The sequence below is a fragment of the Penicillium pulvis genome (genome assembly GCF_028828015.1).
Source record: "Penicillium pulvis strain IBT 33274 chromosome Unknown contig_7_segment1_segment0, whole genome shotgun sequence".
Classification (NCBI taxonomy): Eukaryota; Fungi; Ascomycota; class Eurotiomycetes; order Eurotiales; family Aspergillaceae; genus Penicillium; species Penicillium pulvis.
The window spans coordinates 3264820-3292066 of record NW_026643079.1 but is presented as its reverse complement, the minus strand read 5'-3'; the positions used below and the strand labels follow the sequence as shown (position 1 = coordinate 3292066).

General features: G+C 50.4%; 12 protein-coding genes across 12 annotated transcripts; 7 read left to right on the top strand and 5 right to left on the bottom strand.

Moving 5' to 3' along the window:
- Positions 1-180: 180 nt before the first annotated feature.
- Positions 181-2458, bottom strand: N7503_009201 (tetratricopeptide repeat protein; the record flags this gene model as incomplete). Its single annotated transcript, XM_057068748.1, has 2 exons — positions 181-325; positions 375-2458. The coding sequence occupies 2 exons, from the start codon at positions 2456-2458 to the stop codon at positions 181-183; spliced, it is 2229 nt and encodes a 742-aa protein (XP_056919603.1).
- Positions 2459-3607: 1149 nt separating this feature from the next.
- On the top strand, positions 3608-4571 carry N7503_009200 (uncharacterized protein; the record flags this gene model as incomplete). Its single annotated transcript, XM_057068747.1, has 2 exons — positions 3608-4057; positions 4173-4571. 2 exons carry the CDS (start codon positions 3608-3610, stop codon positions 4569-4571), a joined length of 849 nt encoding a protein of 282 aa, XP_056919602.1.
- A 261-nt stretch (positions 4572-4832) lies between these two features.
- N7503_009199 (DUF1776 domain-containing protein) lies at positions 4833-6363 on the bottom strand (the record flags this gene model as incomplete). The annotated part of the gene is made up of 4 exons (XM_057068746.1): positions 4833-5657; positions 5707-5870; positions 5923-6265; positions 6331-6363. 4 exons carry the CDS (start codon positions 6361-6363, stop codon positions 4833-4835), a joined length of 1365 nt encoding a protein of 454 aa, XP_056919601.1.
- Positions 6364-7054: 691 nt separating this feature from the next.
- On the top strand, positions 7055-8447 carry N7503_009198 (metalloendopeptidase WSS1; the record flags this gene model as incomplete). The annotated part of the gene is made up of 2 exons (XM_057068745.1): positions 7055-7386; positions 7445-8447. The coding sequence occupies exons 1-2, from the start codon at positions 7103-7105 to the stop codon at positions 8445-8447; spliced, it is 1287 nt and encodes a 428-aa protein (XP_056919600.1). The 5' UTR covers positions 7055-7102.
- A 947-nt stretch (positions 8448-9394) lies between these two features.
- N7503_009197 (snoRNA-binding rRNA-processing protein DIP2) lies at positions 9395-12384 on the bottom strand (the record flags this gene model as incomplete). Its single annotated transcript, XM_057068744.1, has 3 exons — positions 9395-11990; positions 12055-12309; positions 12368-12384. 3 exons carry the CDS (start codon positions 12382-12384, stop codon positions 9395-9397), a joined length of 2868 nt encoding a protein of 955 aa, XP_056919599.1.
- Positions 12385-12560: 176 nt separating this feature from the next.
- N7503_009196 (actin-related protein 2/3 complex subunit 2) lies at positions 12561-13832 on the top strand (the record flags this gene model as incomplete). The annotated part of the gene is made up of 6 exons (XM_057068743.1): positions 12561-12622; positions 12685-13240; positions 13299-13440; positions 13498-13598; positions 13651-13699; positions 13753-13832. 6 exons carry the CDS (start codon positions 12561-12563, stop codon positions 13830-13832), a joined length of 990 nt encoding a protein of 329 aa, XP_056919598.1.
- Positions 13833-14410: 578 nt separating this feature from the next.
- N7503_009195 (uncharacterized protein) lies at positions 14411-15870 on the top strand (the record flags this gene model as incomplete). The annotated part of the gene is made up of 3 exons (XM_057068742.1): positions 14411-14455; positions 14539-14790; positions 14839-15870. The coding sequence occupies 3 exons, from the start codon at positions 14411-14413 to the stop codon at positions 15868-15870; spliced, it is 1329 nt and encodes a 442-aa protein (XP_056919597.1).
- A 1193-nt stretch (positions 15871-17063) lies between these two features.
- N7503_009194 (uncharacterized protein) lies at positions 17064-18415 on the top strand (the record flags this gene model as incomplete). Its single annotated transcript, XM_057068741.1, has 3 exons — positions 17064-17542; positions 17652-18307; positions 18360-18415. The coding sequence occupies 3 exons, from the start codon at positions 17064-17066 to the stop codon at positions 18413-18415; spliced, it is 1191 nt and encodes a 396-aa protein (XP_056919596.1).
- A 574-nt stretch (positions 18416-18989) lies between these two features.
- Positions 18990-20218, top strand: N7503_009193 (rRNA-binding ribosome biosynthesis protein UTP23; the record flags this gene model as incomplete). Its single annotated transcript, XM_057068740.1, has 3 exons — positions 18990-19203; positions 19258-19347; positions 19440-20218. The coding sequence occupies exons 1-3, from the start codon at positions 19116-19118 to the stop codon at positions 20216-20218; spliced, it is 957 nt and encodes a 318-aa protein (XP_056919595.1). The 5' UTR covers positions 18990-19115.
- Positions 20219-20456: 238 nt separating this feature from the next.
- N7503_009192 (COX assembly mitochondrial protein) lies at positions 20457-21022 on the bottom strand. The gene is made up of 2 exons (XM_057068739.1): positions 20939-21022; positions 20457-20867 (listed from the first exon to the last, which is right to left on the bottom strand). Exons 1-2 carry the CDS (start codon positions 20970-20972, stop codon positions 20593-20595), a joined length of 309 nt encoding a protein of 102 aa, XP_056919594.1. The 5' UTR covers positions 20973-21022; the 3' UTR covers positions 20457-20592.
- A 186-nt stretch (positions 21023-21208) lies between these two features.
- N7503_009191 (rRNA-processing protein PWP1) lies at positions 21209-22877 on the top strand (the record flags this gene model as incomplete). Its single annotated transcript, XM_057068738.1, has 2 exons — positions 21209-21468; positions 21521-22877. The coding sequence occupies 2 exons, from the start codon at positions 21209-21211 to the stop codon at positions 22875-22877; spliced, it is 1617 nt and encodes a 538-aa protein (XP_056919593.1).
- A 730-nt stretch (positions 22878-23607) lies between these two features.
- Positions 23608-26103, bottom strand: N7503_009190 (uncharacterized protein; the record flags this gene model as incomplete). The annotated part of the gene is made up of 1 exon (XM_057068737.1): positions 23608-26103. One exon carries the CDS (start codon positions 26101-26103, stop codon positions 23608-23610), a length of 2496 nt encoding a protein of 831 aa, XP_056919592.1.
- Between the last annotated feature and the right edge of the window lie 1144 nt (positions 26104-27247).

The window sequence follows — 27247 nt, the reverse complement described above, 5'->3', positions numbered from 1 at the left end:
AGATGCTCGAAAACAGCTGCCCTGGCGGCTTAGAAAAGGTGGGATATGCTGAAAAGAAATAGGGAATAAGAAATGAAAAGAATGGTCAAACCAAAGGTCGGCTCAGAACGCTCCAAAAACGCTTTGCTGGTAATGCAAGGTTCTGCCCCTAGGGGTTTCTGAGGGTACTTTATGCATAGTCTATGACTCGGGTACAGACTTCTTCCGTTGGAAGATACTGCGGGTGCGCGATTTACTGCGAGGGTTCTTCTTATCACTGCTGACCGTTCGCCCGCGCGAGCGAGATTCTTTGGCCTCGTCTCCCATGTATTTTTCTTTGTAGATCCTATTCAATCGTTAGTGGAAGCTTTGCGAAGTCAAGATATGACACTTACCAGCTGTTGCCGACCATGCTCATGCCATTGGACTCGGCCTGGCGGTAAAATCGTGCAGCCTTCTTCATGTCCTTCTTACAACCAACACCTTCTGCATAGCAGAAACCAGCTTCGGCCATGGCATCAACATCACCCCACTGACCAGCGATTTCGAAACAACGTAGAGCGAGAGACCTATCCTGTTCAATACCCCAGCCATTCAAGTGGCTAACGCCCAGCTCATAGATGCTGAGAGCAAATTGGGCACGGTAAGCCTTCTGCAGCTCCTTTGCCTTGGACGCGCCAGGAGCATCGGGGTTCTCCAGCATTTCCAACCCTACTGAATCCACAGCCTTGCGTAGCCATCGCACACCTTCTTTTTGATTGGAACGCATACCCCAACCATGACGGCAGGCAAGCGCGTATAGCAACATTCCAGTGGGGTGATTTTGCTTCGCAGCAATCCGCAGGTGATAGGTCGATTCATTCAAAGACCCACTCTCGTGCAGTTCAATGCCCTTAGTAACATGATCGTCAGCGGACAAAGTATTCGATGTTGCCTGGGTCGCGGCAGTCTGGGGACGCAAGGTGCTCGCAGAGCCAGCCGAGGAGGCCGTTTCGATTTTATCATTTGTCTTGTGGTTGGACCGGGTGGATTCTGTGGAAGGTCTAGGTTTCTCAGGTGTGGCCAGTGTCGGTGCAGAGGGCATTGGTGAAGTCGGCGGTTTTGACGAAGAAGTTGACGGCCGTGGCGAAGAGGCCGGTAGTTTGGGTGAGGGTGGAGCAGGCGTTGCAGGAGTCGGAACTTCGTACATCGAATGTGGCTTGGGTGAGTGATCCATTGGCTGGCGGTTGGTCGGTGGTGGAGTGCGGGCTGAGCGAGGTACTTCAACCGATTCACGCGGGGGAGAATTTTCAAACAGAGGCTCATTCCATTCAAAGTGTGGAGTCTGTAGGCCTGCAAAGATCACCGAGTCTCTGGAAGGCTCACGCCCGCGCGGCAATGCATACTTGGCGTACACAAATGAAGAAACCGCCGAGGATGGCTCCCCGTCGGCTGGTCGAGTAGCAGCTGCCTGGTCAGTGGACAAGGGAACCAGAATCGGAGTAGGCTTGCTCGGGCGATGCATATGGTTGGATTGATGCCGCTGGGGCGCCGGAGCTGGGGCGGTAGCTGGCTCTGGGGCCCCCGGTGCCGAGAGACTGGTGCTGGACCGACTGAGAGGTCGAGAGAAGTTGAAGGAGGGTCGCGCTAGGTAGCTGGTGCCCGTCGAAGTTTCCGAGCTTATTGAAGGCGAACGAGGATGTGGCCTAACTGGAAAGGTCGACATAGGTGAGTATGGAAGCGATACAGCACTCCCCGATGACAATTTCCGTGGCTTGGAGAATGTCGAACCTGCATTGGAACTACTGTAATCATCGTCAGAGCTCTCCAGCTGAGTCACCCGGGCGCTGCTCGATGGTCGAGAATGCGGCGAAACTGGCGGAGCCAGAGTTCGTGGAATATGAAGTCTGCTGGTAATGGAGTCCATCGACGACTGACGCGAGGGGTCATCCACCACCACCCCCACTGAGCCCTCCGCTTCATCTGCGTAAACCGAGTCTGTATCGGGTGAATGCGAACGAGGTATCCCCCACTCGCTGGGGTCGTCTTGGATTATAGTTGTCCGGGGGGTGGTCTCGTCGTCTTCGTAAAAGCTTGCCGCATTGCTGCTGGCGTGTGAGACCGAGCTAAATCGAGGGTGTTCCGAAATTGGGCGATACTTTGGCTCCTCTAACTCTGGAAGGCCTTTCTGAGTCGGTCGCCGCGTGAGAGTATCGGTATTGGATTCGCTATTTGCGGAGCGGAAATAGCCTGGTCGTGGGCGGGACAGCGACCGGGCAACACTGGAAGGAGGTAGGCGACTCATTCGCCGTTCACCTAGTCGGGATTCATCCAGCTGTCGCGCTAGGAATCGACCCTGAGCTGCAAAGGCATCGAGGGGAGACAGTGCCGGAGGGACTTCGCCGTCGAAATGTGCAATCCGCGGGGAGGGCATCCCTCCTCGCAGAGTGTCGTGAGAGTTGGAGCGACATTCGCTCAGTTTTGTACGCGGGTTCATCATTCGAATGCAAGGCGAGTTGAGTTTGTGTTCACGGGGGGACGTCCAACTGAGAGAGGTGTAGGGGGTTAGAGTTTCAGGATGGCGTGGCCCCGAGATCCGTTTCAGATGGTGGTTACGAGAGGCGCATGGAGTATCTCAAGTGGGCGGATGGGCGATGAGGCCAAAGGAATGACAGCCCAGAGAGGTTCTACAGAGAGAAAGGAGAAAAAACGGGCGAGGCCCTGACGATCACAATGAACACGATGACAACAGAAGCCCCGTGCACGATCCACCTTACCAAGGTTGGAAAGGGGCAGTCATACAATAAGTAATGGGATATAGGGATACAATGTACTAGCAATCACATTAATTGATTTCTCTACTCCGTATAGCCCCCATCTTGCATAACGCTTTTGGTTTGCTTTATTCAGGGGTTGCCAAGGCGTATTGACGCCATCCAATTCTATGAATATCGGAAGATCTTCTAGAATACGCATCTGCTCTCCCCACACGGGCTATTTTGGTTGTTTCATGGTTGACCTAGACTGGTTTGGGTTTGGTCTGCCAATTATACGTGTCGCGGTGGAGATGTCACATAAAACTCTTCAGGGGTGTCAACAAAGTAGAAAATAGTCTCTGCTAGTCGTTCAATGTTGCTTTTTTTATCCCACCAATAACTAATCCATGTGACAGATACTTAATGTACCGTCGCCCCCGAGCCTGCATGACCTGCGCCGGATTTTCTTTCTACTCCGCCCCGCAGTTGCATGTACACCTCGGAGGTAGCCCGGATTGAGACTGGTGCCATGGTAACAAGCCAATCCGGTGCCAGATTTTCCATCCGCCTTAAGCTACTTACTGTTAAGCTCTGTAGAATGCAGTTCCTTTTGGGTCATAGGTCCTTGCCTCGCAATGCCCAGAAACCAAAGTGGGTATAGTTCCTGAGCCGACGACGCACGAGGAAACCCAAGCCAAGGTGGTAAATGGTAGACGATTTTTCGCCGGAAAAATCATTCGTAGAAGCAGACTTGTCAGATTTGACTCTGATTCTCACTCCAATCCCAGCGCACTTGTGTTGGCCACCAACCTTCGAATACGAGGGGGGCTAACCTGAGCTATATCGGTACAAGCTATAGTTCAATACTACGTGAAATTCTGTCTGAACCCACTATGCGCCTCCCTTCCAGAGCGACGCTCATCGGAGCCGATCCTAAAGACGATCACCTTCACCAATTCGAAACTTCATGGCTTCTATCACCACTTGTGCTAGCATGTTTGCGCGGTCTGATCGCGCTCTACATCTTCACCACCATTATTGTCATCTGGATCTGGTACGGTACGCACGATGACCGTGTCGCAATCGGCGAATCCTTCAGCTACTTCACCTGGCTCACGTACTGGGGTTTGGGAATCTACTTCCTAGTATCCACCATCCATACAGCCCTCTACGCACGGACGGGCCGCTCGGTGCTCTTCGATCGCTGGCCGCGCGCATGTCGCGTGCTCCATGGACTCCTGTATGCGAGCATCACAACCTACCCGTTCCTCGTAACAATTGTCTTTTGGGGTCTTCTGTTCAAACCGCCGTTTTACAAGATCACGTTTCTGGGCTGGTCGAATGTAGGTTTGGCCCTTTCAACCCCTCTTTGTCTCACTCTCTTTGAGTCCTTCCGCCCCCGCATCGTATTCCTGCATTCCCACTTACGTAAACGGTGCTAACGAGGGTTTCCTGTAGATCTCTCAGCATGGTCTGAACTCCTTTTATGCCCTTCTGGAAATCTTCCTTCCGGCTACGGCCCCGCACCCCTGGATCGGTGTACCTGTCCTGATTCTCGTCTTGCTGTTCTACCTCTGTGTCGCCTATATCACCTACTACGATCAGGGCTGGTGGACATACAGCTTCCTGAATACTGAGCATGGCAAGAAGAGTGGGATCGTCGCGGCCTACTGTTTTGGCATTCTAGCCGCTATCCTGGTCATCTTCTGTCTTTCCATGGGTTTGATCTGGGTGCGGAGACGGCTGACCGGTGATAAGAGGAAGAGGTCGCCTCAGGATATTCTGCGACATGATTTTGCGGCTCAGAATATGGATATGCAGGCGCAGTCGAGTGAGATGAAAGAAGCTATCGTTTAACCCACTTTGCGACGCGGCCTGATGGGATATACGAGTATACATACGGGACACATAACCTACTGGACATAAGTTTACGCTTAATGTATCTACGGATAATACTAATCAAGAACAATGCACTATGCTATTAAGAGCGAAGAGGATCAAGAAACTATATACAGAGTACTTCCAATAATTAAGCTTTACAATATGAGAAAAGTGGAGACGGTGTTTTGATTCTCAATAGTCCGCCCCATCGGTGTTTCAACGAAGCTGATCCTGCTCTCAGCTGGTTTCGCTACCACTGCTGGGGCTTTCGTTGCCTGAATGACCAGTGTGGTAACCCATCATTAGGGCCACTAGTCCACTCGGAACCCATGCGCCAATCACGCTGTAGGATCGGGCGCCCCGGCCCACGTACATGACTGACTTCTTGGACTTCTTCCGTCCAAGGAAATTCACAGTCGAGGGCTCCAGCGCATCCATCACAGCATGATGGAGGTACCGTGCCGAAGAACCACGCGTGGCACCAGGGCCCGCAGATGCGACAGGTCGCTGTTCAACGCTAGACATGTACTGAGGAGCGTAAAGGGCGCGCTGCTGGACGCTCCAAGCCAATACCTCTGTTCCAGCGATCTGGCTCTGCGAGTTACGGTAAGCAGGGCCCAGGTCAATGTTGCCCATGCGGAGCTCCACGATATCAACATTGCCACGCTCAAGAAGCTGGAGCTCTTGTCGCAAAGAGGCCGCAAAGGCGGAGATGGCGCTGGTGGCGGTGACCTCTGGACCGGCGAAGGGGGCGGATAAGGATGAGGAGATAGCTGGGTAGGCGAAGACGATGGTGCTGCTGTTGTTACGGAGGGTCAAAAGGGGAAGGAAGGCCTGTGCGGTGAGGATCGGAGAAAGGAGGCGGGTGTTGACGGTATCTGCCCATGAGGAAGGCGGAATGGTTGCAACGGGGCCTGCGGTGTAATTTGTCGAGGGTACAATGATGAGACCGCTTAGTTGACAGGTATGCGAGGGCATTCCCGGTGAAGGGCACTGCGGCTGGGTGATCAAGGTGCGCAATTCGTGTAGAGAAGGGTGAAGATCTGAGGGGTTCGAGGGTGTCTGCAACTTTTTAGTTTATACTCATTTCTCAAGATCTGGAAATACTTACGGTGGTCAGATCCAGCCAAAGCGCTTTGATATCGGCCCGGTTCTCCGACTGGACAATATGTTCCTCATCCGCAGATGAAACCGTCACATAAACTATGTATCCCCGGCGCTCTAGATCCGTCGCGATTGCCCTAGTCATAGGCTCATGGGGTGATCCAGCAACAACTGCAATAGTTTAGCGCATGTCCATATCGTAATCAAGAGTCTACCAACTTACCAACAATCTCTTTTCGGGCCCCATTACCCGCCTTTCTAGCTTTCCTCCGTTTCGCGTTCAGTTTCTTGTTTCCATATAGCAGGACACAGCCAGTCCCGACAAACGCAAGGATAGCCGCGGTCCAAGCGCGATTCCGAATCATCCAGTCCTGGACTCGGTCGGTCAGGCCGCGGGGAGATGACCGCATCTGAGAGGCGCGCATCGGCGGCCGCACAGAGGACGGTAGCCATGTCTGCTCGGACAAAGTATTTCGGATAGCGTTCGCTGCATGGTCAACCGATCGGTCGATTGAGTCGGCGACTTGCTCGGAGTACCGCCTTACGTCATGGGGTATGGAAGCAAGCTGCGCAATAGCTAAGTGTTAGCACCGGTATCAAATCTGTGAAGGCGAGTTTGAAAAAGGCTCACATAGTCGAAGAAGAACTGATCGTCACTTGTCATCTTGTCTGAGTTGGTAAAACTTGAACAAAGAAAAGCGCGGGCGATAAGATTGTATCATTGATAAAACAGGCCTTATCGGTCACATGAGCGATTTCATGGAAGATGCGGGAAACACTTGAGCAGTCTGCCCAGGTGAGGAACTTTGGAAGGTATGGATCATTGCTATTTTTTGCTTTTTTTATTTGTAAATAATGTAAGAAGCTTACTCTGGTAGTTAGATTGTCTAGAATTAGGAATACCTGAGGATTATTCCCAGGATTTCAAGTATGACCTTGCCCATAGCTGTTGAGAAACTACGAAATATATCATAGCCAATGGAAGTCGCCTCCAGGCTCTTATGACCTAGCCCAATGCATGAAAACAACACGCAGATACCGGGCGACAGAAGCCAAGCACACAAAAGGCTATACCAGTGTTACAAAGTCTACCATAGGGTTTAGTTCGAAAACATCGAAGCAATTTGTAACATTGAGGGCTGTCATCATCATGCACGTGATGCTATACTTGCCTTGATGCCTTGTTTGTCAGGGCAGAACGTGATTATCAACCAGCAACTCCCAACCATGTTCTTGCCTTTGACAACGCCCTCGTGTTCTTCTTTTTAGTTGTTTGAAACTCCGATGGGGCTGCTGATATCTGGAGAATGATACTCTGGGGAAGCCATAGCATCTTGATGCATGTGCACACATCATTTATCCCCTTCTTTGCATCAAACCAGTTCGCATAAGCCACAGCCAAGATGCGCGAACTAGATCCTCTCATTTCAGAATATAGACATGAGAAAAAACGCCCACGAGAAGCAGAGGCACTCTTAATTCTGCGCAAAGTGGCCTCCATGGTCAAACCGATCATGCGCCAGCGCGCCTGGAGAGTGGGTGCCCTTTGCGAGTTCTATCCAAGCCAAAGGAATCTCCTAGGTCTGAATGTCAACCATGGCCAGAAGATCTGCCTGAGGCTACGGTATGCTTCTGATCAGAAGCAATTCCTTCCTATAGAACAAATAACAGATACCATGCTGCACGAGTAAGTCACCCTCTTCGCAAGATTCGCTTTCCCAAGCTTGAGTTGATCAATAATATAGACTGAGCCATATTGTCCATGGACCACATAACCGGGACTTTCACGCGCTGTGGAATCAGCTCCGTGATGAACATGAGGAACTTGTGATCAAGGGATACACAGGAGAGGGCTTCCTTTCCCAAGGCAAACGCCTTGGCGGAGCCAGAATACCGCTGGATGAAGCTCGCCGGCAAGCCCGTGCTACTGCAGAGAAGCGACGACTCCTCGCGAAGAACTCAGGAAAGAGGCTTGGTGGTGCTCCTGTACTTCGCGGAACGGACATGCGCAAGGTTAGAGCGGATGCTGCCCAGCGTCGCCTCGAGGTTATGAATGGATGTGCGTCTGGAACAGACCGGGAGGCCGAACTTGTGGAGGAAGAATCCAGAAACGGATTTAGAACACAGGCAGAAGAAGATGATGCCAATGAGGAAGCTATCCTTCAAGCCTTCATTGAGTTGATCCAAGAAGAGGAACGTGAGAAATATGGGTCTTCATATGTGCCTCCGAGCCAGGAGAACCCGGCGGGACCTCGAACAGAGCCATCTTCGTCCAAACCATCTGCTAGGGATAAAGCAGAACCTCTACAGTCCGAAAAAACATCAGCTGTTGCGTCCAGCTCGACAAGTGCCAACAACAGTTCCTATGACGCCCCGTGGACATGTCCGATGTGTACATTAGAAAATCCGTCCAATTTTCTGTGCTGTGATGTCTGTGCAGCAGAAAGGCCGACTCCTTCGAATATAAATTTGGCTGAGGGCCCAACTAGACAAAGTTCTGCCCAAAGTGCTCGCACAGAACCAGAAAAACAGAAGAAGCGCGCCCGGCCAGATGATACCGGAGCAAAAGTCGACCCTGCCCGTGATACGTTCGCATTCAAGAATCGTACTCGTGCGTTGGATACCCTTTCGTCTCTAGACCGAGATGCCAACAAACGACCACTAGGATGGGTTTGCTCATGCGGCACATTTATGGAGACTCAATGGTGGACCTGTTCCTTATGTGGATCAATGAAGCCATCTTCTTGATTTGCCGAGGACTTATTAGCTGAATATAGAAGTTCACGACGTATATGAGTATGAAAATGACGAACAGAAAGAAAAAGCCAATCTCAATTGATTATATTCATTAATTTCATATGTATTTCCTTTTAAACCGTCAACTGGCGGATCTACATGATATAAGCACGTGACTATGATGACTAAGCGACGCTCCACCCGCTAACCCAACGATTTTATTTTCGCGAGCTGCAACCTTCTCTTCTTCCCTCCACACTTCACCCGACATCCATACCAGCATGGACAAGGACCAAGAATGAGTGGATACCTTGTCGATGCTGGTCGAACAATCAATGGTAGGTCTTATAACCGCACCCTCAACGATGAGCAGCAGGGAAGCAGAAAGAAAAACGCAAAGCTTGAAACATTTCTTAAATGATGAGACTCTGCATTGAACCGAAATTATTAGGAAGAGCCGGAAGAGGTATGGCAATTAGTATACCCAAAAGAGGATACGGTTGTCGTCGATGCTTATAATGGTTCTGCTGAAAGAAATGCTTCAAGCTTTGCTTTTTCTTGCTGGCTTTTTGGGATGTTCAGTTATTTGTGGGATACATGGCTAACTGTATACCCCATTAGGTTTTTCGATTTATCTATGGTCTTGCGCTACATGATTGATACTTGGTGGCTAGATATGGGGTGTAATTCGCGGACGACTTTTCGACTGAAAGTTGGTCCAACCCGTACCATATCACTTAGTTTATCCTACAATCATAATGAATTCTTTTCAAATAACCTGACGAACTTGACGTATATACGATGCAAATGATCATTTAAAGTAGATCTAGTATAATACATCCCTCGATCTTGGCTCTGAACTCCCAAGGATATCCAACTTTTGTAGAACAAACATTAACATAACCAAAACAAATCAAGGTCAACGCCTATTGAACATGCTCGTCTAGAACTGGCCCAAATCAAGCCATGCTAACAAATTGCCGCTTCTTGCCCGTTCCCTTTTGTGTCTCAGGCTGCTTCCAGGTCTCCTCGTCAATGTAATCTTTGGTGCTCAGTTCGCGGATCTGGTTACCGATAAACTGCAAAGCAGACAAGTTGAAGCCCATCTCGTCCTTTTGACGGGTAAGAACACGACGCAGGGCGGAACGGATGCTGTCCAGCATGGGACGCATCATCTTGCTTGCCACGACCTGGCGGTGGTGAGTCTTGAGCATGAAGAAGAGGACACGGCAGGTAAGGGGCACGTTCCATTCGCGCTCGGCCCAGATGTTGAGGAAGGTGAAGAGAGCGGGGAGCTTGTTGAATGGCAAGACAAGGAGGGCATCTTGCAGGGCTGCGGCCGGGACCTTGGACACGGTCTTCAAGACGTGCTCCTCTGCTGAGATGTTGCCGAAAGCGAGGTAGATCGGGTTGCGGTTGGGAGGTGAGCTGTTGGGGTTGGTCTCGTGCCATTCCCGGACAAGTTCGAGGTCCTCCATGCCCAGGTCTAGAGCTTCCATGATCTTTTCACCAGCCATGAGGGTACCAGTGGTTTGCTTTCCCGCGTCAACTGCCTCGGCCTTCTCGCCGTCCTCGCCGTCCTCGTCTTGCTCGAGAGAGGCAGTAAGAGTGTTGTCGTAAGCTTCTTCCATTTCTCTTTCGCGCTCTTCCTCCAGGAACAGAGGCTCATCTGTCTCCTTCCAGATGCGAATACTCTTATCGTGACTGGCAGTGACAATGGTATCACCGGTACGGCTGATGGCCAACGCCCAGATCTCTCCGTGGTGACCGGTCAGTCGCTGGATCTGCTCAAACTTGTCACCGTCCCAGTACTTGATAACCTTGTCCTTGCTAGCACTGAAGAAGTTGTGACCATTTTGTTCCTTGTTGGTGGGAACGAATGCAACTGCCATGACACTGTCCTCGTGAGCGTGCAAGGACTTGTGGCAATCACCAAAGTCCAGACCCCACAGACGGACAGTCTTATCGGCCGAGCAAGTTACGATCAATTTGGTGTCGTAAGAAATGTCCATGGACAGGACAGGAAGCTTGTGGCCGTACAAGTTCAGGAAGAGTTTCAAAGTGTCAACGAAAAAGACCTTCACAGTGTTGTCCAGCATAGAAACAGCCAGAAGTCGTGCGTCTGGAGAGAATCGAAGGCTGAGAATGTCCTCGTTGACCTTTAAGGTTCTGGTGTGGACCAGTCTGAGGCGGGGAGTAGTGCGCTTGGTGCCCGGGATCTCCTCCTGCACAACCTTGAACTCCCAAAACTTCGCTTGCTTATCAGCACTTCCAGTGACCACGGACTTTCCATCAGGGTGCACGTGCATTGACCAGACTGGACCATCGTGGGCCTTGATGGTGTCCAGCAATGTTGAGGAAGCAATATCAAAGACCTCCAACTCTCCATTCTTGTTTCCAACCACCACGATCTTGTCACCGGGAAGGAACGCGGAGCAGAGCGCATAGCCACATTCAAGCGTACGCAGACAGGTTCCTGTGCGTACGTTCCAGATCTTGAGGCTGCCATTGGAAGCAGAAGCCAACATGCGGTCCTCAGAACTCAGGGCAATGGATCGGATATCGGTGCGGTGGCCGGGAATGTCGACAGCCAAGCTGCGGGTGTAATCAGATTCTTCCTCGTCTTTGTTCTTCTTGTTCGCTGTGACAATGCTATAGGCTTCCAGCTGGTTATTCGAAGTTGCTGCAAGGATGTTTAGGCTGTTGGATTTGATGGTCATCCAGTCGAATGAACGAATCTTTCCACCCGTGCGAACGATGACATGGGGGACGAAGACTTCTGTGATGGGAGCAGAAGAAACATCTTCAGGCTTGTCTTCTTCAGCTTCGGTCTTCTCTTCACCCTCACGCTGGGCCTCCTTCTCCTTTCTCCGCTTGCGCTTGCGAGCCATGCTCTTCTGCACTTCTGTTGCTGACCGAATGCGCCAAATTTCGACTGACTTGTCCGAGCCGTGCAAACCGACATAATCCAAACGAGGATGGAATCGAATGCCAATTGTGCGATCTTTACCATTTCGGTAGAAGGTTCCCCGGTCCTTCATGATTCTGCGACCCTCTGCGCTGACTTTCTCTTTTGAGATTTCAACCATCGCATTTTCGTCGATCGACCAGACCTTCAGCTCTCCATCATTTCCTGCAGTAATGCAACCACCCTGGTCTGGTGAAAGACCCAAGCTCCAGCACTCGCCATTTGTCTGCGCAACATGTGTTTCGATACAGTGCTGCGATCCCAGATCCCAAATCTTGACCAGAGCGTCCTTACCAGTTGTCAACAAGAATCCGGGATGTTCGCTGAGTCCGGAGGCATTGAGTAGCTCTGTAGAAGGGAAAAGGAAGTGGAGGGAGGTGATCTGGTCGGTGTGTCCGCGGAGTCTGAAAAGACCTGTTTCGCTGATCAGGTCCCAGACGATAATGTCGGTGTCTTTGGAACCACTGGCGAGGCGCACACCGGCGTTGTCGAAGGCCATCTGGGTCACGGCGGACTTGTGACCATTGAAAGAAATAATGACAGTGCGAGTACGCGAATCCCAGATGCGGATGCTACCATCCTCGTAGCTATAGAACAGAAAAGTGAACGTTAGCGACCAACATGCAATTATAGTATGAGGAAGAGCCTTACCCAACTGCAAAGATATCTTCATCGGTCTTGCTCTGGGTGACGACGGTCACAGGCGCCTTGCACGCCGAATCGCGCCACCGGCCCAGCAGTTCTCCCTTCTTTACATCCCAGCAAAGGACCTCCTCGCTAGCACCAACGATCGCTCGACCGGAACCTGTCTGGCGAGCTGCGCCTGGGACCTGCTCGTCCTTGGCCCAGATCGCATTGGACGACGCCGAGGCGATGAGCCCGAACGTGCTCGAATGCTCGAATTTGCTGAATATTTTCAAGTTAGAACATTAGGTACCCATTTGCAATCATAATTGGCACCTACAAGTAAGATTTCACCATCGTGGGGTGGATGGGAAAATTTTTGGAGAATCGTAGACTCTTGCTATCGATAGCACAAAAATTAGTACGGGCGGCGAGAGCGACCTATCCGGCTCCCCCACCGCCCGGTAATGACGATCGCGGGTTGCCATCCTCTCAACCTGCCATCTTGTTGACACACATTATCTCTGCCCGTCATGCTGCTCTTGGATTATCAGAATGTTTTGATTCAATCGCTCCTCACGGAGCGGTTCTCTGGGTATTATACCCCTCCCTCCCCGCTTACTCCCCCCTCGGCTCCGTTGTATACACTCCGGTCAGGCCCCAGCTAACTCGGTTGCCCGCAGTGCCCCCCCCAGCTTCCATTGACCAAGTGGCCTCTGACTTTGACGGAGTGACCTTCCACGTTTCTACCCCCGAGTCCAAAACCAAGATCCTGCTCTCTATCAACGTGAAATGCTTCAAGGAGCTCGTCCAATATGGCGCCCAGGAGGTGCTTGAGCGGGAATACGGCCCCTACATTGTGTCCCCCGAGCCCGGTTATGATTTCTCCGTACAAGTTGATCTTGAAAACTTGCCTGCTGAGCAGGAAGCCCGCGACGAATTGATCATGAAGCTCGCTCTGCTGAAGCGCAATGCCATGGCGGCTCCATTCGAGAGAGCATTCGACGAGTTCAACAAGCTTGCGGAGGAGGCTTCACGGTACACTTCGGAGTCAGCACCCCAAGGCATGAAGGAGGGTGGCGAGGTTATGGCTATTCATTATCGTGAGGAGGAGGCCATCTACATTAAGGCTAGCTTTGATCGGGTGACGGTCATCTTCAGCACCGTGTTCCGGGAGGAGACAGATCGCATCTTTGGCAAGGTCTTCTTACAGGTTCGTTTGATTTTGAATGAGGGAAGATTGCTTTTTGTCTGATGTTAATGGTTCTTAGGAATTCGTGGACGCCAGACGTCGCGTTGTGACCCTGCAGAATGCCCCTCAAGTACTGTTCCGCAACGATGCCCCATTGGAGTTGCAAGGTGTTCCTGGTCTGCTCACGGCGGGCGAGGGTGAAATTAGCTACGTCACTTTTGGTATGGATAATCCATATAGATAGTGGTACTTATTGAAAGTCACTGACATGCATCTAGTTTTGTTCCCCCGACACTTGACCGCCCAGCGCCGTTACGACAACATCTCCCACATCCAGACCTTCCGTGACTACTTCCATTACCACATTAAGGCTTCGAAGGTATGAACGTTCTTATAATAATACTTGGGTTTCATTGACTGACCTACGATAGGCATACATTCACACCCGCATGCGCAAGCGCACAGCGGACTTCCTGCAAGGTATGTGCACCTTCCAAATTGAAGTATTATGTCCCTTACTAACTGAGAAATAGTTCTTAACCGGGCCAGACCGGAGAATGAAGAGCGTGAGCGCAAGACGGCCAGTGGTCGGACATTCCGTGTGCAAAGTTAAATTGTGGCTTCATGTTGATATCCACTTGGAGGCGAGCGTTTTACGAACCAGCAAAGCTTTTTTTATTTATACTTATCTCATTCCCAGTAGAGCTCCGAGCTTAACTCAGTCCCGTATCAGCTATTTGGCTACTTTGTTGAATCCCCGTGATTTAAGCCGCGGAACCGATCAGCCTAATTAGGCAAGTATAGCTTAGTTGTCGGCTTAGTCGTCACTGCCATGTTATCTGCTCGACATGAGCTCGATTGTAGAAGAACAGATAAAAGGTTTGATCATGATCCCCAAACACGCAAAGTACCACCCCAGTTATATTACTTGACTTTCGTCAAAAGGCTCCTATACACAGTTCCAATATGAATCACCTTCGCAGGACGAAGAGTCACATCTGGAATTTCTCTCTCTTCAGACTCCGCCACAGAACTGATTCCTACCATCCCAGAACCCCCCGAACCCCCAGTAATGACCACAAGTCTGTAAGCTCAGACGTCTGGGTCGACGCAATTGAAGACCAGAGAGACGGATTCTACAGATACTCGGAGCTTCACGAGGAAAGCCTTGAAGGGCCTTTAGCCGACACCATGAGGCAAAATGACAATCTTGACGAGAATTCAGAGTTCTTTCTGGTAGGTCTCATCGCGCCGTCCCCTATATCCTGTCTTCTACGAGAAACAATGAGAATGACTGACAATTCCATGCGCATGAGCAGACTTCATCGTTGAAACGACATTCACGCCCTTACAGAGTTAGTAGCGGCGAGTGGGTGACAGCTGTGACTTCAAACTCGCCATCCCCATCCCCCACCTATGGAGCCTCCCGGGTGACATCCCAGGTACTGTCCCTGAACGACTTGACCAATGATGAGATAGCAACGCACTTTATAGTGGTCCTCAAGATTTTCTCCCAGATTTATGCCATTGCGAAGCTTGCACAGATTGCATTTATGGGCTATGGCATTGAGGTATGCGAATTGAAATTCCCTCGACACACAGACTGGTGACTCTTCTAGCTTGACAATTCGGAGACTGGCCTCAGGTACTGGATCGATCGAGCCGAGACCAATATCGCAACTGATAACCTTGGTGAACTTATCACCATTGTGGAACATCTCTTTTACGTGGTCTATGCCCGAATCAAACTCGAGATGGCGGGAATTGAGCTTTGTGCCTTGTACAAAATGGAAACTCGTCCGGCCATGACAAAAGATCGCCAGTTCTACATGCCCGAACCCAACCATCTGTATCGCATCTTCCTTCTATTCAAGGATATCCTCGACTCCCCAGGCATCTGCGAAGAGCGCGACAACGACCTCATTTCTCGGTTCATGGAGAATTATGTGCGAATGCTCATCTGCAAAGATGCGCGATTGGGACCGTTTTGCATCGATGACATCCTGGGATACCGCCGATACGCCTACAGCATTGTCAACAACCGCCATTCTACCTACTGTAAGAAATGGGACAGTCTCATCTCCATTTTTCCTGATTTCCCGCCCGAGACCATGACTGTGCTTTCTGAGAGATACTTCACTATGACCCCTAAGCAGGTACCCGACTGCGATATCCCCTTAAACGAACTTCCGTTTACCAACCTGGAATTAATCGATCCGGTTCTTCGGGAGAAGCAAATCATTATCGACCACAGAATCGGCACGCTGGCCAAGTTAGAAGGAAAATCTATCGGAGACTGTCGACGTGATGACGGCAAGATTCGTCTGTTGCACGAGGTAAAGCATTCCAAGTGTATCTGCAAATCAGCATGTGTCTGTGCTCGCAAGTGCACTTACGACGTGGAGCGCCGCTGCCCCTGTTCCGAACGACAGCTGCGCATGCAGCTTGCTATTAACCGCAAGGGTGTTGGTCGTTTTGAGTTCTCAGACCGAGTCAACACGGTTACCCTGGCCGGTTTCCAAGGACTGGCTGCCATGAAGGGAGATGCGCGCGAGGACGCCATCGCCGAAGAAATCATCGACATCTTTGAGGTAATTTCGATGGAGATCCACAAAGAGAGGCTCATCGGTGATGTGGTCAACTGGGTTTGAATGGAACATCATTGAATGACGGCATTCATCTCAGACTTCTATCGGGATGACGGTTAGGGAGTGTGATATTGATCTTAACATTTTATTAGTTTACAGGGAATGTATCAGTCTATCAAAGATAAGCATAGAAGCTCTTGTATACAAAACTCAATGCTCTCCGACAATAATCTGGTATCTCCTTCCAACTTCCCTCCATGTTCTCCTCAACAGCCCGAGCGATAATCTTCTCAGCTCTTGTGTGGGGAGGGGAGTCTTGAACCAATCTGTAATGCTAATGGCAAGTGTAATATCCTTGAGATTGTTTCCTCGCCCTCAGCTGGCATGATACCCACAAGCTTCAGCAACAAACTTGGGAAAGGACACGGTCCTCCTCCCGTGTCGAGTGGGTGAAGTCGGTGTACTCCGTACGGAGTACTCCTGCCCCCGTTGCAAGCTAGTGGGTCCGAGCCACTCATGATCGACATCAAAGCCTCATCGTCACTAACCGCGTTGCTACCTTCATATCCTTGGACTCCTTAATGGAGAAAGCTGGTTTTGTAGTGTTCCTGTCTTTATGTAATACTGGCTCCGTGGAGGCTCGCCCGCTTGGTCTGCACGGGCGCTATCTCATCGCTGATAAACGAAGATAATGCAAGTATGAGTCAAGATAAGCGTAGATCTTCAACACGAAACTATCCCGGGAAACTGTAATGTTCTCCAACGGTAAAAATCGGAGGTTCAGTGGAGTAAGAGAATTGAATTTGGCCGAGTATACTCCGCAGGTGCAGCAACGAACGTCGTAGGATCTATACTGGCGGCCAATTTTTGGTGGGTTCGACGATCATTGGGTCTAGATGGGATTTTTATTGAAAATGGAGCTGATAGTTTAGAAACAAATACTAGATACCCCAGATTCATTCAACAAAACCCCAAAATAGAGCAGTAGGGGGCCGTGGCATTCATATGACACGCCCTACCACGTAGAGCAGAGCACAGTTTCCCGGTCGGCGCAACAGTCCACTCAACGTTCGAGATTGCAATGCAACTTTCTTCACCGGTGAGTATCGGCCTTCAGAACAAAAATCTCTGCTCTCGTTCACTCAGAGAATTTGTTTTTGTCAGCTTACTTTTTCTTTCAATCCACACCCTCATGACTTCATCCTAAAATCAAATCACACCCCTTCCTACTGGCCCTGTGTGAAGACCGAGAAGGCATGGTGACCACGGCAAGGGTTCCACCATTACTTTCATCAATATCATGGTCGCCTCGGTGGACCGCGTCTACTAAGGCCATTTCGGTCCAGGTCAGCCCCGCGGGCCGACTCAAGCTAAAGACGCGGGTGCAGACGCGGCGATACACCGCGGCAGTGTGGCCCTCATATGGCACGACCACCCCCGTCCCAAATCACCACCAAACGCTTGCCCATTCCCCTTTCAGGTTCGAGACTGGCTACGCTTTATGTGCGAAACGCCCCTCCCGCCCGTTTCCCCCACCGTTTCTATCTCCGCCATCGTCGTCCTTTTCCGATCCCTTGACTACCCACTCCTTGAGCCAGGATAAGAGATTATCCGTGAAGGGCGAGCTGATCCGTGGCTTAAACAATGGAGACGATGCGGTTATCGTTGCCGAGAACTTTGTTGGTGTGGATGACGGCGTAGGCGCTTGGGCGACAAGACCTTGTGGTCATGCTGCGTGAGTGTTTCCCTTCCGCCCTGGTGGTGACCTTGTGTTTCTACGCACGAAGCCTTTTGTTCCCCTTCTCTTTTCTTCTCAAATGCTAATGATCATCCTGGTCGAATAGTCTTTGGTCCAGACTTCTCCTGCATTTCTGGGCTCTAGAAGTTGAACGCAGCCTGTCCGCATCGGCTACCCCCGACCCGGTTGAATACCTTCAATCAGCCTTCGAGGAGACTATCCGCGCAACGAGCACTCCAAATGAATGGCTAGGAACAACCACATCCGCCACCGCACTCCTTCATTGGACTACCGGAAATGATGGCAAACAAAATCCCCTACTCTACGTAACGAATTTGGGCGATTGCAAAATCCTCGTCATCCGACCCAGCGAAGAGAAAATTCTCTTCAGCACAACAGAGCAATGGCACTGGTTCGACTGTCCCCTGCAGCTTGGTACCAACAGCGTTGATACACCTCGTAAAGATGCGGTGATGACCAAGGTCGCTATACAGGAAGGCGACATCGTGCTAGCCGTGTCGGATGGCGTAATGGATAACCTATGGGAACACGAGGTTATGACCATTGTTCTAGATAGTCTCAAGAAATGGGACCAGGGAAATCCAGATACGGCTGAGCTGGCCTCGTCGAATTTGTCAAACGACCGCCTGGTCTATGTGGCAAGGGAAGTGATGAATGCTGCTCTGTCAGTTGCTCATGATCCATATGCGGAGAGCCCGTATATGGAGAAGGCGATTGATGAAGGGCTCGCTATTGAAGGAGGTACGTTTGGCTGCTGTCACCTTCAAAAACAAAAGACTGACTCTTCTTTCAGGCAAACTGGATGACATCTCTGTCGTGGTTGCTTCTTGTCACAAACGAGCTGGGTGATGAGTATCAAACCCATCCAGCACAAGACAACTTCCTATTATGCGATACAACTCGCTTTGAAACTCTACAAGATGCACCGCCCAACGTGAAGAGGACATGAGCAATTGTGGTTGTCATTGTCTATTCATACAAAACTCAGGTCTTCCTCCACTGTCGCCTTCGACATAACCTGCGTTTTCATACTTCCCACAACTCACGCCATGCCGTTGGGAGAGAACACCCACCGCGATGCCAGGTCTCTTATGTGTCCACGAACTTGTTATTCCCAGGCCTGAAGTCTTTAATTCCAGGTCCTTATCTATTACCGGGCTTCAACGCCCATTTACAGTTGATGTTAGATTCTAGCAGATACAAGGAGCAGGTCATCTAGACTGCTTTGCATGCGCACCAGCGTACTGGAGTACTTGGGATTTCGGGGGTTTCTAGCTTTTGTCTAGGAAGTCAATTTAATGAACAATAATAATAATCAGACAACGAACTTCACACAACAAGAATATCTAATAACACTATTATTGTAACCCAAGCACGTAGACTTCGTGGTCAGGGACTACTGTATAGTTCTTCATATCTCCACCATGTACTTCGCACGGACCATCACCGCCTCGCCCGCCGCCCGGCAAAATCAGAAAAAAGTTTCATTCGCGCATCACCGCAACGAAATCTCCGTAACTCCAACAATCCTTAATCTCAACCATTCACAATGAGGGCCAAACGTTCCAAGAAGTACCGCAAGCTCATGCACCAGTATGAGATGACATTTGGCTTCCGTGAGCCTTATCAAGTGCTCGGTACGTCGACTACAAAGCTGCCATCCAGACTCGAATGCTAACCCACCTCAACAGTTGACTCGAACTTCCTGCACGCTGTCGACCAATTTAAGATGGATCTGCTCCCTGCTCTTGAGCGTACTCTCCAGGGCACACCCAAGCCACGTTAGTACCCAAATCCAACCAATCGATTCAGCGATGCATACCGCAATCGCCAAGATGAGAATTGTTGGCACAGATAAATTAACAGCCATTAGTCCTCACAAAATGTTCTCTCGCAGCCATTATGGCCAAGCAACCTATCAATCCCAGAACCAACACACCCTACCGTCCCATGCATCTCCCCCCACCAACAATTCTTCCCCTCCGCCACTGCTCTCACAACGCAGAACACACCCCCATCGATGAGGTAGAATGCCTGCTCTCGCTCTTGTCGCCTAATGCCGAAGTTAAGAAGAACAAGGAGCATTACATCCTCGCTACTGCCGAGCCGCCATCAGCTAAGAAGAGTGACAAGGCAGACAACCCGGCACAGCGCAAGCGCAAGACCGAAGAGGAGCGTGAAGAGGAGCGCGCAATGCGCCGTTCTAAAGCTCTGCGCTTCGGCGCGCGCGCTATTCCCGGTGTGCCTATTATCTACGTGAAGCGCTCGGTGATGGTTCTCGAGCCCTTGAGCACACAAACCGAGGCTGTGCGTGATGGTCATGAGATGAGCAAGTTCCGGGCTGGACTGGATGACCCCGAGATTGGGGACAAGAGGAAGCACGATGGCGAAGGTGAAGATGGTGGCGAGAGAAAGAAGATTCCTGGCTTGAAGAAGGCCAAGGGACCTAATCCGATGAGTGTGAAGAAGCCGAAGAAGAGAGTCGAGGCCAATGCCGGTGGTGCAAAGAAGGAGCGGGTCGAGAGTGAAGCTGCCGAGGCCGAGGCCGAGGGTGAGCAGTTTGGTGCTGCTAAGACCAAGCGGAGACGCCGCCACAACAAGAGTGGTGACGCTGATGCTGCCCCGGTGGCCGAGGCTGAAGCGGACGCATAAATTGCGACTGCTCACGGTTGACATTGCATGATAATTATTGTCCACGGCATGGCGTTCGGATTGGGATATTCAGTTTAAAAAAAAGTTCAATAGTCCAAATGTACATGGAAGTTCACAAGCTCGAGAAGCTCATCGTCCCTTCAATTGCTCAAGGGCATCATACGATAACCTCTAGGTTTGAAACCAGTAGCTCCCGTCTCCATTGACCTTTTATGGCCCACTATATACACACACAGTCCGTCCAATATCGTACAAACAACCAGTTGGCCTCATTCTTTTACCGAGAAGAGAGTTTCGAAGCATAGAAAGAAGCAATTGACCGAACTCCAAACACCAAAAATGATCACGGCACATCGTAATACAACCAACGCTGCTTATTGCTTAGTACCATCCGTAGGAGCATCGGTAGAAGCAGGAGCAGCAGGAGTCTGAACAGCACTAGCATCCAGCGCCCGCTCCTTCGCCCAGATATCCTCAATCTTCCGTCGGTTACTGCGCGCGATATCCCGGTTGTTCTTTGCGCGGTCGTAGCGCTCTGCAGCAAGGCAACGGTTCACCTCACGCTTGACATCATTGCAGTTGCCGAAGACCTTCCACATGAAGCCACGGGCGTGGCACTCGTCAAGAGCCGTCATGATTTCCTCGCAGTCTAGTAAGGGCTCTAGTTAGTTTGCTGATCTGATTGGTTCAGGATTAAGTGATTAGTATGGCATTACGTACTGACGTTGTATGAGGTATGGAGGTGAGAATGCATGATGGCGGTTATAATCCAGCGCAAAGAACCAGCGTTATTGAAGAAATTTGTCTTATGAATCGTAAGTTCGAATCTCCAATAACTTGTTCATGGAGCAAATCGCAAACCCCGGGCGGTGAGAAGATCGGCCGCTTTCTGCCGGGCGGAAGACCCCTCAGCACACCGATAAAAAAAAATATCGCCGATAAAAAAAAACTGACTGATTGTTGGAGATTACTGTGATAACTTTTTTCACAATGTCTTCTATGATCACTACCACAGCCTGGGTGCGGCGCGGCGTCGCTGCCCAGTTTCCTACTAAGTATGAGATTGACGAGGAGGAAATGAACCGGATATCTAAGCTTGCTCGCATGCAGCTTGAGGATGCCAAGGAGGATATGAACGCTGCGCAGGGCGAGGATACTGCTATGGAGGAGGATAAGAAGGATGAGGATGTCATGGATGCCGCTGAGGAGAAGGAGACCTCCAAGGAGGGTACTGAGGCCAAGTCTACTGAGTAAGATCAGCTCGATGAATGATGCATTGATCAAAGCTAACCGACGTTCTAGTGATGATGATGTCCTTAAAGAGTTCGATCTCGACCACTACGATAGCGAGGAGGTTGATGAGGATGGAGAAAAAGTTACCATGTTCGGCAACGTCCAGTCACTGGCTTACCACCAGCCCAACGAGGAGGACCCGTACCTTGTCATTCCCGAGGACGAGGAAGATGAGGACCGCGAGGAGCTCCAGATCATGCCCACCGACAACCTACTCCTGGCTGGAAAGGTCGAGGATGAGGTTGCCCACCTTGAGGTTTACGTTTACGAGGACGCCGCCGACAACCTCTATGTGCACCACGACATCATGCTGCCCGGTATTCCTTTGTGCCTGGAGTGGCTCGATATGCCCGTTGGCAAGAACACCGAGGGACGCACAACAGGTAACTTTGTCGCCGTTGGAACTATGGAGCCTGATATCGAGATCTGGGATCTGGACGTTGTGGACTCCATGTACCCCAACGCTATCCTCGGCCAAGGCGGCCAGGACAGCGAGCGCAAGAAGTCCAAGAAGAAGAAGGCAAAGGCAAATGACGAGTACCACATCGACTCGATCCTGGCTCTAGCAGCCAACCGTCAGCACCGCAACCTGCTTGCCTCCGCCTCCGCCGATCGTACTGTCAAGCTTTGGGATCTCAACACCACCAGCTGCGTCAAGTCCTACTCCCACCACACTGACAAGGTCTGCTCGCTGGACTGGCACCCTACGGAGTCCACCATTCTGCTGAGTGGTAGCTACGACCGTACCGTGGTCGCTGCCGATATGCGTGCTCCGGATGCCAAGGCCCGCTGGGGCGTCGACTCCGACGTCGAGAACGTCCGCTGGGACCCTCACGACCCCAACTTCTTCTACGTCACCACCGACGGCGGACAAGTATACCGCTACGACGTCCGCAACGTCCCCGCCACCCCCGCCGAGTCCAAGCCCGTCTGGACCCTGCAGGCTCACGACTCCTCCGTCTCCTCATTCGACATCAACCGCACTATCCCTGGTTTCCTCGTCACCGGCTCCACAGACAAGGAAGTCAAGCTCTGGAATGTCGAGAACGACAAGCCCAGCATGGTTGTCTCCCGCAAGCTGGATGTCGGAAAGGTCTTCTCCACCGCCTTCGCTCCTGACGCTATGGTCAGCTTCCGTCTCGCTGTGGCCGGTAGCAAGGGTAACGTCCAGATCTGGGATGCTTCTACCAACGGTGCTGTCCGCCGTGCGTTTGTTTCCCGCCTGCCTGATCTCGAGGGTGAAGTGCAAGAACGTATGGTTGGTGTCAATGCTGATGGTGATGATGAGTCTGATGAGGAGGGTGATGCTGGTGTTGAGGCCGAGGCTCCTGGTCCTGATGGATGGGAGTCTATGGATGAGGATTAAATGATTTCGTCGAGGAACACAGATACCCGTGGAGTCCTGCTTTGATGTACACAAAAATAGATCTTTTATGTTTCTGATCACGCATGTTATTGATGACTATTGGCTCTAGCCGCCAAAATGGATATGTTTATTCATAGTTCACTACTCTGCGTATCGTATTTCGTCTGCCGGGGCTTTCCTATTCCATACGACGCCGCTTTGATTATCAGTCATTAATCAACGTCATATTCTAGAGTAGCTTAGTGTGAGCAATTAGGTATCTGGATTCGATGAGTGATAATGAGGTATAACCCTCAAAGGCATGGAGAGGCATTACGCGTATGCTGATACACCTGGGCAGCTTGCGGGTTGCTTGGAAATGTGAAAAGCAGGACAAAATGATGATATGAGCACTCACAGCAGGCCTTTTTCTAAAGTTAATACAGGATGTTATAGTTATTTCATGATATCAGCTACATTTGAATCTATATATCTGTGCAGGTTGTCCTAGCAGGGTTGTTTGATATATAATAGCTATCTCTTTTTTCGCCAATTGGATCTATCAGAAAATTGAAAATAAAAGGACTATCAGTAGCCTGAGTTGGAACATATCTTATTTCAGACAGTAATGGAATATGTCAAGGTGAAATATAAGTTACAAGGAACAGAAGCCCCTGGCCGTCTCCATTCGGAGCTCGGGAGAAAAGGAACGCGTCCTCTTAGAATAGAACAGAAAGAAGATAAAATCACATTAAATTACAAGATAGCCCGTAGCCGTCACCACAAAGGCCAAAAAGGAGCCCCAGATAGCTCTTTGAGATGCAGTACCGGTGAAGGCAGCAGCGGGGGCAGCCGAAGTATCAGATGAGGTACTAGCTGCAACGGATGCGCTGACTTGAGCAGTCCAAGCGGCTGAAGAAGGAATCATCGAAGATGAAGGCTTGGCTGCATGATGGAGTGTCGTGGAAGAATTCCATTCAGCCTCATGGCTCATATGCTTGTTGAAGCTGTTTCCATTGCCTGCGCTCGCTCCTTGCAATCCACTGGAAGCGCCAACACTGGATCCAGATTGAGAGGATGAAACCTCATCAGAGGAAGTAGTGTTAGTAGATCCACCAGCGGAGGAAGCACCAAGACTAGAGCCACTGGACTGGGTGGAAGAAGTCTCGACAGAGGTAGAATCATCTTCAGATCCAACAGCCTGCGAGGAAGGAACCTCGGCGGAGGAAGCTCCAAGGCTGGATCCACTGGTTCGGTCAGAAGAAGTCTCCACGGAGATAACATTGTCTCCAGAATTCTCGGCTGAGAAAGCGCTTGCCGGAACGGTGGGCGTGACAACGGTCGTGGTGACTGGGATGGTCGTAGGGCTGAAGAAGGTCACGGTACCCACAATAGTAGATCCATCCCGAATAGCGGTGTAGTCTGTTGTTTGAGTGACGATCTGTGTGTCGTAAACAACAATTGTAGTGGGACTATCTGTGTTTTGAGCATAGGAAGCCAGGTTTGTGACGGTCGCTGTAGCCCTTGACTCTGCTTCCTCAACAGGACAGACAGTGACATACGCTATCACGGTCTCCGTAGTCATGATAGTGACTTTCTGGGAGTCGACGCAGCTTTCCATTGAGGATGGGCAAATTGCAGTCGGACGGACATTGGTAGTATAAACCGTAGATGTGGTAAGCCTCTCGCCCGCTCCAGAGGGTAGTTCGGTGCCAATAGTCGCGGCCGTTGTGGTTGTCGCACTCGTTTCTTCTGCTGTGACAGGGCAGATTGTTGTGTACGCAGCCACCGTCTCGGTTGTGTAGTAAGTCATTCTCTCAGATGCTGGACAGTTGCGAACTGATGACGGACAGGCAGTGACTGTATGGATTTCGGTAGTGAAAACAGTCGAAGTGGTAAATGCAGCCCCGGCAGGCAAAGTATTTGGTTGTGATGTATGGGCCCCCACAGGGATAGCATCGGTGTTTGAGAGCGAGAGCGGAGTGACTGAGTTGCGCTCAGGACTTGTCGAAGAGCCCGCTGCTATTGAGGTCGAAACGGAACTGGCTGATAGCTTGGAGGAACCGGGGATAGAAGTGGGATTGACAGACGATGAAGGCAGGAGACCGAGTGGCGTAGAGGATGACGATGGTAGAGATACCGATAATGGATGCGAGGGCGATAGAGGGCGGGAAGCCGACGGATGGTGAGAAATTGATACAAGGTGGGATGCCGATACAGGATGAGAAGCCGAAGTAGAATGAGAGGCACGAGGCGCAGAAGAGCTGGGCACAAGGACAGAGACAGCTTTTGTCGAATATGAAATGACAGATGATGAAGAATGTTGAGTCGGGATTGCACTGCTCGAGACTGGAACAGATGAACTTTGGGACTGTATGACCGACGATGATTGTGGTCGGGGGATTGAAGATGATGACGCCCGTGCCGAAGAAGGCACAGGGTTGGCAGATTGAATGGATTGTGTCGACGCAATCGGCGTAGGGGAGATTGCCAGCGAGGAATAATGAGCGGTAATAGAGCTTGGTGCAGCGATAGACGCGACAGAAGAAGAGAAGCTTGCCACAGAGGTAGAATGAGCAGCACTGGAGCTTGCTGCAGCGGTAAATGCAGCAGGCGAGGAGGCTGTCTCTTTAGCAATGACTGGCGACGAGCTACTACTTGGAGTGCTTGTGACGATCGTAATGGTTGATACAAAGGTTGTTGTATATTCCACCACAGTCGTTTCAGTGGAAAGCTGGGTAGAAGAGCTTGTCACGGTAGCGGTGCAAGGATCCGTAGTATACCTTTCGATGGCAGCAAATCCTGAGCTACTGGTTGAAGTTGTTCCTGTGACGGTCCTGAATAAAGTGCACTGTTCTTGATTCGACTGGAAATCGGCAGCTGTGCAACCAGCGCTGTATATGGAACAGAACTCTAGGCAGAGATAAACATCCACAACACCAACTATTGTCATATATGGAACTCCCACAAGGGCAGATGTGGTACACCACTCACTCCAGTAAACTCCATTTCTGGAATATACAGAGTTGGTACACCCTGCGGCACCAATAGAAGTGCCTGCAGTACACGTGACTTCAGTAGTCGTTACTGGGAGAATACTAGTGACAGTATTGGTGACGGTCTCTGAGTAGGTCGAGGTAACAGTGGTGAGCGACGTCGAGCTAGCGGCCTTGAACTCAATCGCGGATGCACTCTGTGCCAATGATACCAAGGCCAAAGACCAGGCCCATGCACCAGATTTACCCATTGCCAATTGCGAATACGAATGGCAGGCAAAAAGGCCAATTGAATTCGTGAAGAGGGACAAGACAAAAGGAGATGGAAGGGGAAGATGCAAGGATCTATTTAAGCCATGGCATCCACATATAGAAAATCAATAGTCTACATACTCTGTATCACCAGATCGATCTAGGCGCTGCGATTCGTCGAGTGTAGTGGAGTCCAGCAATGATGGCTATTTTGACCGAGCAGAAGATGTTCATAAAACTAACCACGACCATCGAGATTTTTCCACTATTTTCATCTTTTCAATCTTTTCAGTCCTCCATATTTGATCGGATTTAATCAAGATATCTATCCTCACAACCGGCTTCATTGCATAGCTTGAATAGGAGGTAAAGGTAGAAATCAATATTCTGAAGAAGTGGGTCCGGTCATCGCCGCGAACCAACAATTTCGGGCATAAGATAGCGAGGTGGCTAAGCTTTGGAGCTGAGGTCTGCCAAGCATGGCGGGGCTCTGGGTGGGGACTCACACGTGAACTTGTTTCCAAATATTCCGTGCTGTGCGAGTCATTCAACTGCAAAGGGGTCATCTCGCAACGTCTCAATTACGACGTTTTCTCGCTTCTTTTTTCCAGTATGGAGCGCGGTAACTGACCACCATGAGATTGATTAAACATCCTCACTAACCGCATTTGAAATAGCGCAGTAATTGAAATGCTATCTCAAGTATCAAAGGACATCGCATCACCTCGCCCAATCCGCGTCAGTATATGAGATAACGCTGTATTAGAGCCATGGTGTAAACTTAAAAAAGCAGTTTAATGTATATCATATCACTCTTTAGTGACCTTCAGATTCTAGCGTAGTCTACAGAGTAACGATGGCAAGTAGGTACTTGGGTATGTGCTCAACGATATTACTCTCCGAACCTTGAATACTGCGCTACTTGGGACACGGTTAGTGGGGGTGTTTAAATAGTCTTATGATATTCAATCAAAAAGCTCCTTCAATACTAATCAAATGCACTTGCAAAGATTGCTCTCGCCCTATCATTGGAACTAAGTCTTAGAAACTCTACATATCAACACGCGCTCGAATCATATGTGCCAGGAAAAATGACAGAGCACACAACCTTAGATTCCTGTGGCAATCGGAGTCGCCTTTTAT